At 49.8% G+C, this 13,630-nt stretch overlaps 1 protein-coding gene across 8 annotated transcripts in view; it reads right to left on the bottom strand.

The window, feature by feature from the left end:
* Positions 1-13,630, bottom strand: part of LOC137664745 (electrogenic sodium bicarbonate cotransporter 1) — a 140,068-nt gene that overhangs the window by 11,399 nt on the left and 115,039 nt on the right. For all 8 annotated transcript variants that reach the window (XM_068403165.1, XM_068403166.1, XM_068403160.1 and 5 more), the window contains 8 exons: positions 11,740-11,873; positions 8,498-8,769; positions 7,006-7,076; positions 5,773-5,961; positions 4,935-5,048; positions 4,438-4,599; positions 1,330-1,508; positions 280-352 (listed from right to left, as the gene is read on the bottom strand). In XM_068403165.1, the coding sequence (XP_068259266.1) occupies positions 280-352; positions 1,330-1,508; positions 4,438-4,599; positions 4,935-5,048; positions 5,773-5,961; positions 7,006-7,076; positions 8,498-8,769; positions 11,740-11,873 (1,194 nt within the window). The remainder of the gene's footprint in view (positions 1-279; positions 353-1,329; positions 1,509-4,437; positions 4,600-4,934; positions 5,049-5,772; positions 5,962-7,005; positions 7,077-8,497; positions 8,770-11,739; positions 11,874-13,630) is intronic.

The raw sequence follows: 13,630 nt of genomic DNA, 5'->3' as shown, positions 1-13,630 counted from the left end.
GGAAGAAAAATCTTAAAATGAAAAACCCCCAGAGCCCCCAGGCCTGCCAGCCCTGACCTTTGTCGCTGTCTGGCGCACTACAAGATGCCGTTCTTCCCTTCCAAGAGGTTTGTATTTAAGCTTCCAGAAAACTGTAGAATTGCATCAGTGATTTTCACCCATCTCCTTTCCCACACGTCAGGGATGAGCTTTTTTAGCAGCACACAAAGAGCCTGGCCGCTGCTGTGGCCCCGCTTGGGCTGTGTGAGCAGAGGGAAGCAGAAGAGGTCACGTCCTTACCTTTAGGATGGGGGCCATGAAGACAGACACTCCAGTCAGGATGAAAACGATGACTCCGGTGACTCTCTGCTCCCTGAAACAAAAGCACCGGGTGAGCAGGACGGCTCCAGCTTTCCCGTGGGTTTTATCCCCTCCTGGGGCACTCAAAGCCAACACAAAGCTGATAACTTTGTTGTGCAGCCACGTTCTTGAAGCAGACTGGCGACTCCAAGCCAGCACCAGGCAGGTATCTGGATCCTGACCCAGCCTCACACCCCTCTCTGTTCCCACCCCACATCAGGTTTTGTAGCTGCCTCAGCTCCACTGTTTGGGGACCAGCACAGCACTGCTGCTCCGGAAGGAGGGGCGTGTTTACACGGTAAACATCAGGAACCGTTAACCAGCAATCCAAATTCCCTGCACGGCATGTTTATAGCATGCAAACGGGTCATAAATCATCAGCTCTCCACTCCTAGTAGCATATTTTGAGTCCTGGTCACAGCACTCCAGCAGCTGGATGAACGGTCCAGGCCTTCGTGGGGTGCTGAACACGCGCTGCATCAGCACCCACAGCCACTCCTGACATCCCACAACACCTTCCCCAGTAACATTTCAGAGCACTGACAGTCAGGACATCACATTTCTATTCAGTCACCTAAACAGCTTGATTTCCACAAGTGCTCCTATTGAAAGCACTTCAGACCACTTAATTAAGGCAACGAAATACAGAGAAAATTGCTTGATTCAGCAGAGCTGATTGCTCTGGGCACGACAGGTTTACATTTGTTACCATCACGTTTGCTAATGAACACCTGTCTGATTTCCACGGATAAAGAATCTGCAGTAAATGTATCTCCTTTCTCAGACACTGGAAAACTGCATCTGATCTGGCCAAACACTTCTGAGGAGTTACAGGGGATTTGTCCAAGGAGCTGCCAGCGACCTGCGCTGCTCAATCTCACGGCCAGGTCTGGAAACACGAAGAAAGCAGCACAAAAGCAAGACCATTTATAGCCCAGACTGGTCTTTGCAGGCCAACAAGGCAATCGAGGCATTTCTGGTCTGACATACCTCACTCCCAGGAACTTGGGCTGTTCTCCGGGGGCTGAAGTTTCCGTCTCCATCTTCAAGCTGTCAATGTGAGCAATGGAGATCACGGTAGCAGCGACGTACCAGGGCAGACCCATGAAGGAGCACACGATCATCAGAATGGCCACCCAGAACAAATCCAGATGATACCCAGCACCTTTCTGTGAAGGGAGACAGACAACCGTCAGCTTAATTGTTCTCAACACCTACGGAACGGCCAGCGCTCTGGCCCTGGGGCCACCAACACCCAACCCTGGGCTCTCCTGGGGAAAGCAGCAGGAACAGCTCATGGGCTCAGACCCTGTCAATCAATCAATCAATCAACCAGGTTGGAAGAGCCCTCTGGGATCATTGAGTCCAACCATTGCCCTGACACCACCATGGCAACTAGACCAGGGCACTAAGTGCCATGTCCAGGCTTTTCTTAAACCCCTCCAGAGATGGTGACTCCACCACCTCCCTGGGCAGCCCCTTCCAATGGCTAATGACCCTTGCTGAGAAGAAATGCTTCCTAATGTCGAAAGGAGAAAGCTGCCCTCATTCTTTTCTCCTTTTTAAAGACCTCTGATCTTCTATCTTTTAAATCCTTTAATGAACTAACACAGGAAATCCAGCAGTCACAAGTGCCAAGAGAAGAAGTGAAGAAACAAAAGAGCCACCAAAGAAAGGGAGCTTCAGAAAAACACTAGAGAAATCTCTACGCTTTGCTGTTTTAGAGAAGATGAACCTTTATTTAACCCTGTTTGATTTGATTTTATTGGAAAGAACAAATGACCTGGACCTACTCGGTGACCCCAGAGGGAAAGCAACCCAGCTCACCTTGAACAGTCCTCACTGTTTTCCCCACACGTGCGCTGCTCACCTTGGCTGGCCGATGGCACTGGGACGGGCACTGGCTGACACCCTGCCAATGCTTTAGCAAGGCACGAGCAGAAACACCCCCACCCTTCCTTTGGCCTACAGCAGCTTTGGTGTACAGAGGTGTTTTTGGTGCAGAGCAGCAGGATGGGACTCGAGAGCCCCTGGTTAAACAAAAGCCGCGTGCTCACAACCATAACAAAGGCAGCAGGAAGTAAATTTTCTATATTAAACAGCACTTTGCTGGAGTGTTTATGCTTTTGTTACTAAAAAAGCACAGCCAGTGCTGACAGCATGACCACGTTCAGTGCTGTAAGCTGAAGAGACGAGGGGTCTCTTCTTCATGGGGGAAAAACAGTGAACACACCCTTCCAGTGATGAAGAAAATACATCAGGTTAGCTAGGTGCAGGAGACAGACCTAAAACTGAGACCACGTCAATGAGGAGCCTCCCCCCGAGGAGATGTGGGCACAGCATGAATAGATCTGCCCAGAAGATGTTCCGAGGGGCTGTTTGTAAAGCAGCCCCGTCAGACCATCAGCCAGCACCCAACACTGCGCACAACAAACCCTTCCCGTTCCCTGTGACTCTGACTTTCTCCTCCAGGTCAGGGTCAGGACGGGCTTAAATCACACGTCACTTGTCTGATGTCCACAGTGACCACATGAATCGAAACACCCTCCCCTTTTTCAAGTAAAAGCTCCATTCAAATCTCCATCAGCTCTTGATATAGCTGAGGAAGCAGATTTCTAAGTCACGACCCAGCATTACCCATGGTTTGAGGGAGTCTTTACTCTCAGGGGTCAGACCACTCAAAACGTGCCCCGTTAGCAGGAAGGGAGAGTCTTCTTTTACAGGAATTTAATATTTTTCAATAGAACTGACCGTGCAGGGAAAGGAAAAACCCTACAGGCATGAAAAACTGCAGAGCTCCGGTCTGGGAAGTTTATTTTAAAAACACGACTACATCCCAGGCTGTTCTGTGTCAGCGGATATAAAGCTCTTCTTTAAATAACATCAACTGTGGCTCTGCCCTCGGTATGTGCCAAACCTCTCCTGCTCATTGCTTGTGTTCTACAGCTCTGTGCAGCCACCCCAGCTGTCACACTGGGGCCATCTCTGGCCATACCCACCACAGGGGGGGTCCTGCGATCGCTGAGGCACTGGATTCATAAAGCATTCCCTGACAGCCTGTGACAGAAGTGCAGGAAGAAAGCCGACCACGACAACAAAGCAACTTTGTCACCTTAAGAACAGCAGCAGATGATGGTGAATAGGCCCGTGTCTTTGAGGGAGGAAGGTGACAGGAGGAAAATCAGATGTTGTCATTTGAGGCTAGAGGAGAGGTTTGAGTCAGCTGGACTTGAGTCTGGGACTCGTTCCTCTAGAGAACTAGAGTCTTCTCCCGGGCAACTAGCAATAGGACAAGAGGACACAGCCTCAAGCTTCGCCAGGGGAGGGTCAGGTTGGACATCAGGAAGCATTTCTTCTCAGCAAGAGTCATTAGACATTGGAAGGGGCTGCCCAGGGAGATGGTGGAGTCACCATCTCTGGAGGGGTTTAAGAAAAGATTGGACATGGCACTTAGTGCCCTGGTCTAGTTGCCATGGTGGTGTCAGGGCAATGGTTGGACTTGATGAGCCCAGAGGGCTCTTCCAACCTGGTTGATTCTGGGATTCTGTGAACTGAACGGCCACTTGGAAGCACCAGCACTACCAAAACCCAGTAGGTTTGCACACCAGCTGGAAGGCAGTGAGCGACCAGACCCTTCTGCTGGCCCCAATCACCTTCCTGAATGCCTTGTTGAGAAAAATGCCAGGAAGAACTTCTACCAATCAACCTCAGTGGCAAGCGCCCTCTCCTTCCTAGGTGCTCCTTAACATCAGACCTGGCGTCTTGTTTGAAAGGAGTGAACAGTTTTGGTAGGATGTTGAACCATATTTGCTGGGTGTAGTGGACAGCATGCGCCTACCCTACACAAGTTAGGTGGGTCTAAGTCCTTCCCTTCCCCTGGAAGGGAATGGGTTGCTGGCTGGTGTTGTAAAATCCAACTATTCCTGGCAGGGGACCTGTTTGTGAAGGAAAAGGGAGGAGCAACCCCAAAGCTTCTCATGTGGGAACGCTTCAGGCCGCACGATGGTGAAGCCAGTCAAAACACTGCCACGGGCCCTCCTCCACCTCCAGCACACCAGGCAGCTCTCTGCACGCGTGCAAGACACAAAGCACACCCACCTTGAGCTTGTGCTCCTTCCTGTTGACGATGACGGCTGTGATTTGCTGGTCCATGAAGATGAGGATGGTCACCAGCAGTGCAGGGATGGCTGCTGCCAGGTACACCCACCACGGGTTCCCTCCAAAAGGTGGGATAAACCAACCCCTCTCGGGACTGGTTGGCTTTTAAGGGCAAGGAAAGGAAAGGTTGTGTTAGAGCCTCATTGTAGGAGTGCTGACACCCTAAATAGCAATGGGGCTACAGGGAGACACAAGAGGGTTGTGACCATTTCCTTCTTCCCATTAACAACAACAAAGGGTTCAAAGCATGGAGGCAGGATTTAGGAGATAAATCAGTCAATCAAAATGCTAATAAAAAGGATATAATCTGGGTAAAATGATCCTTTCCAGATAGCTGACCACCCTCTTGTTTTGAGGGCAGGTCATTCTATACAGGGCAGATGGGTGGGAAAGGGAACCTCTCCCCAAGGTCACCAAACGAGCTGAGAACGACGTACCTTGAATTCACTTGGCACAATTAGTTTCGGTGTGTCCACACCTACCAGGGCATCTATTCCACAGAAAATCAAAATGGACAAGATAATGGCAAAGTCACTGATGAGCTTCCGGGCCTGGAACAGAAGTTGGTACAGGATTAGCACCATGAAACACCATGAGTTGAGCTTCTCGTGTTATCCCAGGATTCCTAAGGCATGTGGCTTTAACAAAAAGTCCCATGTTATCCCCAGACTCCATTCTTTTAATATGACTTGGCTTGAAAAAAAATGGGAAAGGGCAGAAATGGTATTTTACACCAGCCCATGGAACAGTCACAAACTTCCCTTTAGAAGATGGGAAGACCCAAACCTCCACGATGGAGATGTTCTGGACGACTGGCACAGATCACATTGTTTTCTGTTCAAGTAATAAATCAACCTAGACAGGAAAACAAACTGGGCTCCTCAGCTAAATCCTCAACATGCCCTAAGAGTGCAACTCTACCAACGTCATTGGAACACGACAACTTAAAGCTGGCACTGGTCAGACCCCGAGGTTTAACTGGGCAGGACCCACTGTGCTTGTGTGTAACTGGGTGATCTCTTCAGAGCTGTTGTTCCTTCCAGGTCTCCTGGGTTCACATGGTTACAGATAAATTGAGTTGCATTCCAGCCTGGATGGAATTTGTTTCTTTTTTATTAAAAATAATAGAGGTTTGATTGTAATGCAGCAGGACAACAAACATCCATGCAGGATAAATCCCTGTGTCAGAAGGCCAAGAACAGGGGGGCAGGTCTTAGAGAGGAACATGGCTCCAGTACACACGGACACACTGCTGGGGTGCAAGGAGATACTTACAGTGGTTGGAAAATAGCGACTGGTCTTGAATTTCTTCAGGGCCATGGAGCAGGTGTAAGTGCCAAGAAAGAGGATGAAGGACATGAGGGTGATGTCAGGGACATAGTCACAGTTGTTGCCCACGAGTCGCCCCCCGTATTTCAAGCACTCCTTTGTTGTCAGGGATGACCAGTCAATGGTGGTGTTGTACTGTGGAAGGAAAGAGAACGCTCCCATGAAGCTGTGCTCATGCAGACACTGCTCGTGGTAGGGCAGGAACGGGGACAGAGCACCAGGAAAAGCACTGGGAGGAAAAGGGAGCACGGAGCAGAGGGTCAAAATCCCCGTGCTTGTGCGCAGACAGATGGATTTTAACCCAGGTTACCTGGGAACTGAGGACAGAAAGAAGACAGAGCTCTTTTGACCTCTGCTGTGGTCTGCCAGACATGCTCTGCGTTTTCTCCAGTGCAAAGGCAACATTGGAAACCTCATGCAGAAGCTGGCGTGGCCTGAGACCACCTCTACACCCACTCCCACTACTGGTTCGCTGCAAGCCCCACCAAACCCAACCCTGCTGCTCCCGGATCAAGACCAGCACTTTCCACAGCAGATAATCTCCCTCCTTGCCCTTTCCAGAAACAAGGCTGGAGCTCACCTAACGCCCACGGGCGTCAGAAGGCTTCTGCACACACAGCACCTTGCCCCACTGCAGTGACTGGCTGTCCTTCTGGCGTGACCATGCACTGCCAACGGCCCCGGGCCAAAGGACAGGGTGCTACGCTGGTGAAGGCTGAGCAACCATGACCAGGACATGGCCCTGCTGCCCAACGAGCTGATCGTGTCTTGTGGTGCACCCAGAACTCAGCTCTGAGACCCTCCTGTGGATCCATCAAGAGCCAACTGATGGCCAAGAGCCATCAGTTTACCAGCGCCCACTGAACGCTGACCTTGGGCAACACTCTTGCCTTCAGGTTCGTGTCTCACGTTCTCACTGCAGCCAGCGTGCCCAGCTCAGGAACCATTCCCTTTCTGCTGGGCCACTTGATGCCACACAAGAGTGGCCACCACACGAAAGGAACCACAGCCAGGTAGGATCTGTATTCTTCAGCAGAAAGTGGTTATTCAGTGTCTCAACTCAACTTCCCCTGCATCGAACGCAAATGTGACCCCATCAAGCTCCATGTCTTTCTCCTCACCATCCAAAGCTCACCACTGGAGTGAAATGTCATCCCTGCCCTCGCCACGGGCACTCACCATCTCAGGAGAGGGATAGGGCAGCTCATCGGCTGACGGCACTGGTGTCCTGTTAAATAACGAGCTATTCACTGCAAGAGAGGACACAAAAAGCAATACCGTGAGGCGACACAGCTAGGAAGGAAAGGAAATTTCAACCATCAAATCATTTAACTCCAGCAAACTGTTTGCAATCTCTTTGCTCAAGTGAAGTGAGTTAAAAGTGCTGTTTCAGAGTGACTCTAAAGCATCAATTGCTTAAAAAATGGAAGGAAAAGGTTAAGTGAAACATAAATCAAACCTAACTGTGTTTTTTTGGAGTTCATTATAAAAAAATATAGAAAAAACAGACAGACAATATAATATTTCATAGTTTTGCAATATTTTTCTAATGATTTCTGGATCAAAATAAATACCCACAGAACACTCCTAATTATTAATTTAAAATTAAGGCACAACGCCAAAGACATCCAGAAAAGCAAAATGCATTTCAGAACCCAGAACAAACACTTCAAGTTAAAAAAAAAAAGATAAAGAGCAACTGCATAGAGGCAGAAAGCAGCAACCAGCAGCTTTTCCTGTCTGACAGGTACGTCGAGATAACCTGGAGTTTACTTTGAGCACAGACCAAGTTTCTTACTCACTCCTCGTTGTCTGAAGGATCCTAGGTGTGGTCACAGCTTCCCTAAGGCTCGTATTTGAGTTTTGTAACCTTCTGTTCCTGGTGGTGTTGCCAGATCTAGACGTATGGTGGCTACACCTGCCTTGCACCCACGCTCTAGTGATAGGGTCAACCGTTGGATGACTCCCCTTCCGCTCTAGCGAGGAATTGTTTGTGCTTTTCCACAAGTCAGGAGGTGGAAAACCACCCATGTTTGGGTAACGCCCTGAATAAATGTGGCTCCTGCGCTTGACAAAGTGACACAGCAGATACCAGGAGTGACCTGGCCACCACGGCAGTGACCTGGCCACCACTGCTGCCCCTTCACCCGCTTCTCAGAGGAAGGCCCTTCAGAATTAACAGCCACGGGGATGCAAGGAGACAAGGGCACAGGGACAGCTTCTCGGCTGGAAACGTGAGGAGTCCCAGGAAGGTCGGCTATAGAGATGTTCCATCTGGCACGTGGGGTGAAATTCACCCCTCAGCTTCAAAATAAGGCTAAGGTGGGATCACAGAATCGACCAGGTTGGAAGAGCCCTCTGGGATCATCGAGTCCAACCGTTGCCCTGACACCACCATGGCAACTAGACCACGGCACTAAGTGCCATGTCCAGGCTTTTCTTAAACCCCTCCAGAGATGGTGACTCCACCACCTCCCTGGGCAGCCCCTTCCAATGGCTAATGACCCTTGCTGAGAAGAAATGCTTCCTAATGTCCAACCTGAACCTCCCCTGGCCAAGCTAGGGGAGGATTAATCTACCTGTTTATTATCTGGACTGCAGCACAACAGAAAGAGAAAGCAAATGCAATCTCCTATCTGCAAATTGGAGAGCTAATTAAACATTCTCTTACCCGGATCTAGTGGTTCACAGGCACAAGAGTAATGCGTGATATAGTCCACCTTGAACTCGGAGTTGATGGGGTAATGATCTGCCAGCTTGATCATCTTCTTGAATGCATCATAAATGAAGATGAAGCTAATAAGGGAGGAGAAACCTTCTTCGGTGAAGCGGGTGAAGTACTTGACGAGGAAGCTGGCATCTGTAGCAACGAGGATGAGACACTGGAAGGCTGACCAAAGGCCGATCCAGAGCCGGAACTCCAGGTAGTCAAAGCCATTGTCTCTGTAACAAGCCAGGGGTGGCAGGAAGGGAAAAGAGAAGAGTTAGATAGAACCAAAGTGGCCAAAAAGCATGCAGAAGTGATCAGTCTTGCTTACGCCTCCACTAATAAATGTTACCAGTGAATTCAAGCTCTTTCTAGGCTTTCCAGTGAAAATCCTCCCTTGGCAAACACGCACCGAGCTGTAAGGGCCCAAACATCCAGCTGTCCAGCCCCAGAGCAGCTCAACGCCGCCAGCTTGCCACCAGCTGAAGCCATAACCACAGTTTACAAACCTCCTTCAGAAAAGCAACCTCCTGCCAAGCCTCACGCTCGGGGGCCTGTGTTTCCACCTCTCAGGCCCTCGCGCTATCTGCAGAAATCAAAATGTCACTGGGAGAGGGTTGAGAAGCACAAAGCAGAAGACCAACCCTGGTGCCAGGACGTGGCAGGCTGTGGAGGACGATGTCTCTAAGAGCATCTGAAAGCTCTGGGGAGGGCATGGGGCCCAGGAGTTTATCCCTTCCTTCCCCCATCGAGTGTTGTAAGAAAAACTCTCCCTGTGAGCCCGTCTTTAAATAAAAAGCAGCAGGAACGTCTTCTAGACACCTTAGGAACACAGGCTGCTCCAGATAACCAACGCAGCTCGACAACGTAGCAGCAGACAAGCATCTCCCAGTCCCTCTCCGAGGCACGAGGGAGGCGAGGTGGCTGGGTTGCTCTGAGCACAATCCCCCCCAGCACCCAAAGCTGGATGGAGGGCTGGGTGCAGAGGCTTTTCCAGATATCTCCCCACACACACACACTCAGAGTCAAACTTTAAATGATCAGGCAGATGGGAAGTCTTCCTAATTTTGCTCCCAGCAGGGAACAGGGTGTTGTGAATATTAACAACCACAAATGCATTACTGAAAAATCACAGCGCTTGAGTCCAATTTCCTTGTGAGAAAGACTCCCTCAAAATATCCTGCCCTTCTGCTCCAGCAGGTTGTTAAGACAATAGCTTTTATAACCACCACCTCCTCCTCAGGTTACAAATAACCACCTCAAAGTCCATCTCCTCTGCCCCTCTTTTAAGACTGAGCAGACCGTGCCGAGGACAGCAGCAGCCCCAGGCCAGGCAGAAGGGGACCGCGTGGCATTTGAAGGCGCGGGTCGTCTCTCCATGGCATCCTCGACTCCAAGGTGAACTTCTCCCCAGCTTGGCATGAACAGGTTGCCCAGAGAAGCTGTGGCTGCCCCCTCCCTGGCAGTGTTCAAGGCCAGGTTGGATGGGGCTTGGAGCAAGCTGGTCTGGTGGTAGGTGTCCCTTCCACCAGAAGGTGGAAGGTGGCAAGGGGGGTTGGAACTAGATGGTCTTTAAGGTCCCTTCCAACCCAAACCAGTCTGTGGTTCTATGGCTCTGCCTAACAGCAGTCAGAGCACACTGTGAGGCCACCCAGGCTTCAAACCCACCAGGGCTGATGATGGAATAACACCAACTTGGACAACGCAGCCCCTGCCCTGCACTATTTTCACAGACACGGCTCACACTGCCACAAACATTATCAAGCAAGTAACCAAATCAAATCATCTCAGTCCAGAAGAGTCCAGCGCAGCACCGTGTACGTGGGATCACACGTAAATCCACTGTCTGCCTTAGCAGAAGCCCTGGGCCTCAAAAGATTTCTCCAACACGCGGGCTATTCACAGGAAACACATCATTATATGCTCTCAATTATTTCTGAGTAACTCCCCACAGAGATTCAATATAATGAGGAAGGAGATACAATTAAACAACCAAACACACACCATGTCTCCTGCCTTATTGCAACCTCCAGCCACGTTCGGCTTAATAATTCAATAGACCTTTTCTAAAAATAACCACCGAGAGCTGCTCCACATCACAGGCCTTTGAAGGACAGCCTAGTTAACACCTTACCTCCCAACCCTCTTGGGTTTGTGTGCCCAAACACAAGTCTTGCACAACTCGCCATGCCGTGAACACTCCCTGATGGGGCAAGGGAGGGCTACAAGGGGTTTGGGGCACTTTCTGTATAACCTAAAATGACCTCAGAATCCCAGAATCAATGAGGTTGGAAGAGCCCTCTGGGATCAGAGTCCAACCATTGCCCTGACACCACCATGGCAACTAGACCAGGGCACTAAGTGCCATGTCCAGGCTTTTCTTAAACCCCTCCAGAGATGGTGACTCCACCACCTCCCTGGGCAGCCCCTTCCAATGTCTAAACCTTCTTGCACAACACAAACTATCAGTAGTCCTACACGTAAAATCACCAACGAATACACATGTAAAGTCACCAATGGACACGCTGATTCCTTTAGGGATTCTCATTGCATTTTGCCAGCATTGCAGATGTGGGAACAGTGACTGAGGACACCTAACAAGATGGGTTCCCTTTAGCTCGGGGTGCCAACTATCATCACTGCATCAACGTGAACGTGGTGGGGAGGGAGCAGAACCTCTCCTTACCAGTTAAAAGGAAGAAAACCCACGAGCTTTAATGCAGCAAAGCTCCACTGAGGAATTCTGGGGACAGGGATCAACAGCTGTTGCTATCACACGTACTTTTGCTTTTAGAAGTACTATCAATTATTTCAAATGAGTACTGATTTAAGGACAAATTTATGGTAACCTTGAGACCTGCAGAATTTTGCAGAGCTGGATTCTTTTCCTTGCTCCTATGGGAAATACCCAGCAGCAGGCTGGGAGTTTGCAGCACAAACCTCTCCTGGAGGACAGACTTGGCCAAGAATTTCCAAGAGGCCCCAAGGAGACACGCACCCACCGAGCGGGCAACGCTCTGGGCCATGCGTGCCTGTGAAAATCCCCCATGTGATTGCCACCACAACCTCAGCAAGGAACAAAGAGACATTTCATTCCATGCACTAAATCCCCTCCTTCCCCGCCGCCAGCCGTCTCATTCCCCTGGCTAGTAGTTCATTAGTGTGAGACATTCCTCCCCTCCTCCCACCTCCACCCTGGGACTTACTTGCTGAAATTGAAGAGGAGCCGTTCAAAGACGAGGACAGGTCCTGTGCTGCTCAGGATTGTGAGTGGCTGACCAGCGAAAAGGCAAAATATCGCACCGGTGACCGCCGTGCCCAGGAAGCTCTCCAACACGCCCTACGGTGGACACGGGAGAGAAGTGAGTTCTACCAAACAACCCTTTCTGTCGGCACTGTTGCAAGAAAATGAGTGTTACTTCTGAGGCCCAGAGCTTAAGGACACTATATCGTATCTTATATTTGATGAGAGGAGAAAAGTGTTTTTCAAAGACCACGTAAAGGACTTGAGAACTCCTTGAACATCTCCCACGTCCCCGTTTGCAGGGCTCTTCAGACAGACAGGGCAGAGCATGGCTGGAGGACAGCACCGATGGCCTCCAGGACAACGGAGGGTGGGTTGGCTTTCTCCAACTGAGCAGACACTCTTTCTAGATAAAGAAGATGCCTCTCTTCCAAGTAACTGTGTTAGCAAGTGAGACACAAGCCAAACAAGGCTACTTCATCCAGCAGTCATGTGTTGAGACCCAAGTTCATCAGATGTCACCAGCAAGTAATAAATCCATATTTAACAGGGTCTACAATTACAAAACAGCTTCGCTGGAGAAGAATAAGAGAGCACGCTTGATGCATTCTTCGATTTTCATGTCCAACTATAGCTGGACAACACCTACTTTTAAAATGCAAAATGTAAATGAAATATAAATGGCAATAAACGTGATTACTGACTGAGCGTACCTCCTTCTACCAAAATTCCCTGGACCTCACCTCATCTGCTCTTATGGAAACTAATCTGTTTACACTTAACTGAGTGTTGAAGGAACAACAAGAGCATCATCTTCTACTGAGTAGGACATGCAGATCCTTCCTTCCACCCACGACAAACTGCAGGGTTCGGGCTGCAATTTTCTGACTTATCAGTGGTAACATGAAGAATTTAAATGAAGTTTTGTGGTTGGCTGTCTTGGAAAGACCCGAGTTACTGTTGACACTGAGGGAAGCATATTCATGCTGTCACAGAATCAATGAGGCTGGAAGAGCCCTCTGGGCTCATCGAGTCCAACCATTGCCCTGACACCACCATGGCAACTAGACCAGGGCACTAAGTGCCATGGCCAGGCTTTTCTTAAACCCCTCCAGAGATGGTGACTCCACCACCTCCCTGGGCAGCCCCTTCCAATGGCTAATGACCCTTGCTGAGAAGAAATGCTTCCTAACGTCCAACCTGAACCTCCCCTGGCCAAGCTTGAGGCTGTGTCCTCTTGTCCTAGCGCTGGTTGCCTGGTCATGCCTGCTACTTGTCATATGTCAAACCAATATGTTATTACGTAGAGCAGAAGATTTTTTTTTTAGTCTACTAAATTACTAGCAGAACTTTCTCTAAAGCAATCATAAACTATTTTTCTGGCCACAAACCTGATCTCAGAACACCAGAGGCCAAGCACTGCGCCTGCTGGGTAATCAGAGCAGCAGCATGACGGCCTGGCAGAGAAGCAGAAGGTAAGGAAGGCTTAAAGGCCGCCTGCTCCTGACACACATTCAGTCTCTTGTCAATGTGGACAAGCTGCTGCAGAGGGGACAGGAACAACCTTGCTTGGCAGGAGGTGACATCCCTGGTCCTCTCCATTTCTCCCGCGTTACTCACGGAGAGGGCCCTCGCGGCCAGCGCATCTGGAATCTCTTTTCCCTGCATTCTTCCACGTGTGTGTAGCTAAGAATAGTGTCTTTTCTCAGACACATAAAACTCCAGTGAGCTTTTAAAGAAACCCTGGCTGGGGCAGGCAGTGTGGGACGGGTGATTTTTAGTGCCTGACCCAGCAGCAGTCACATAATTGTTTTACAAGAAACAAGAAGCGTGAACTGTGACGTGGTAGCCCC

Source organism: Nyctibius grandis, chromosome 6, assembly GCF_013368605.1.
Source record: "Nyctibius grandis isolate bNycGra1 chromosome 6, bNycGra1.pri, whole genome shotgun sequence".
NCBI classification, from domain to species: Eukaryota; Metazoa; Chordata; class Aves; order Nyctibiiformes; family Nyctibiidae; genus Nyctibius; species Nyctibius grandis.
This window is presented reverse-complemented; position numbering and strand designations above follow the sequence as displayed.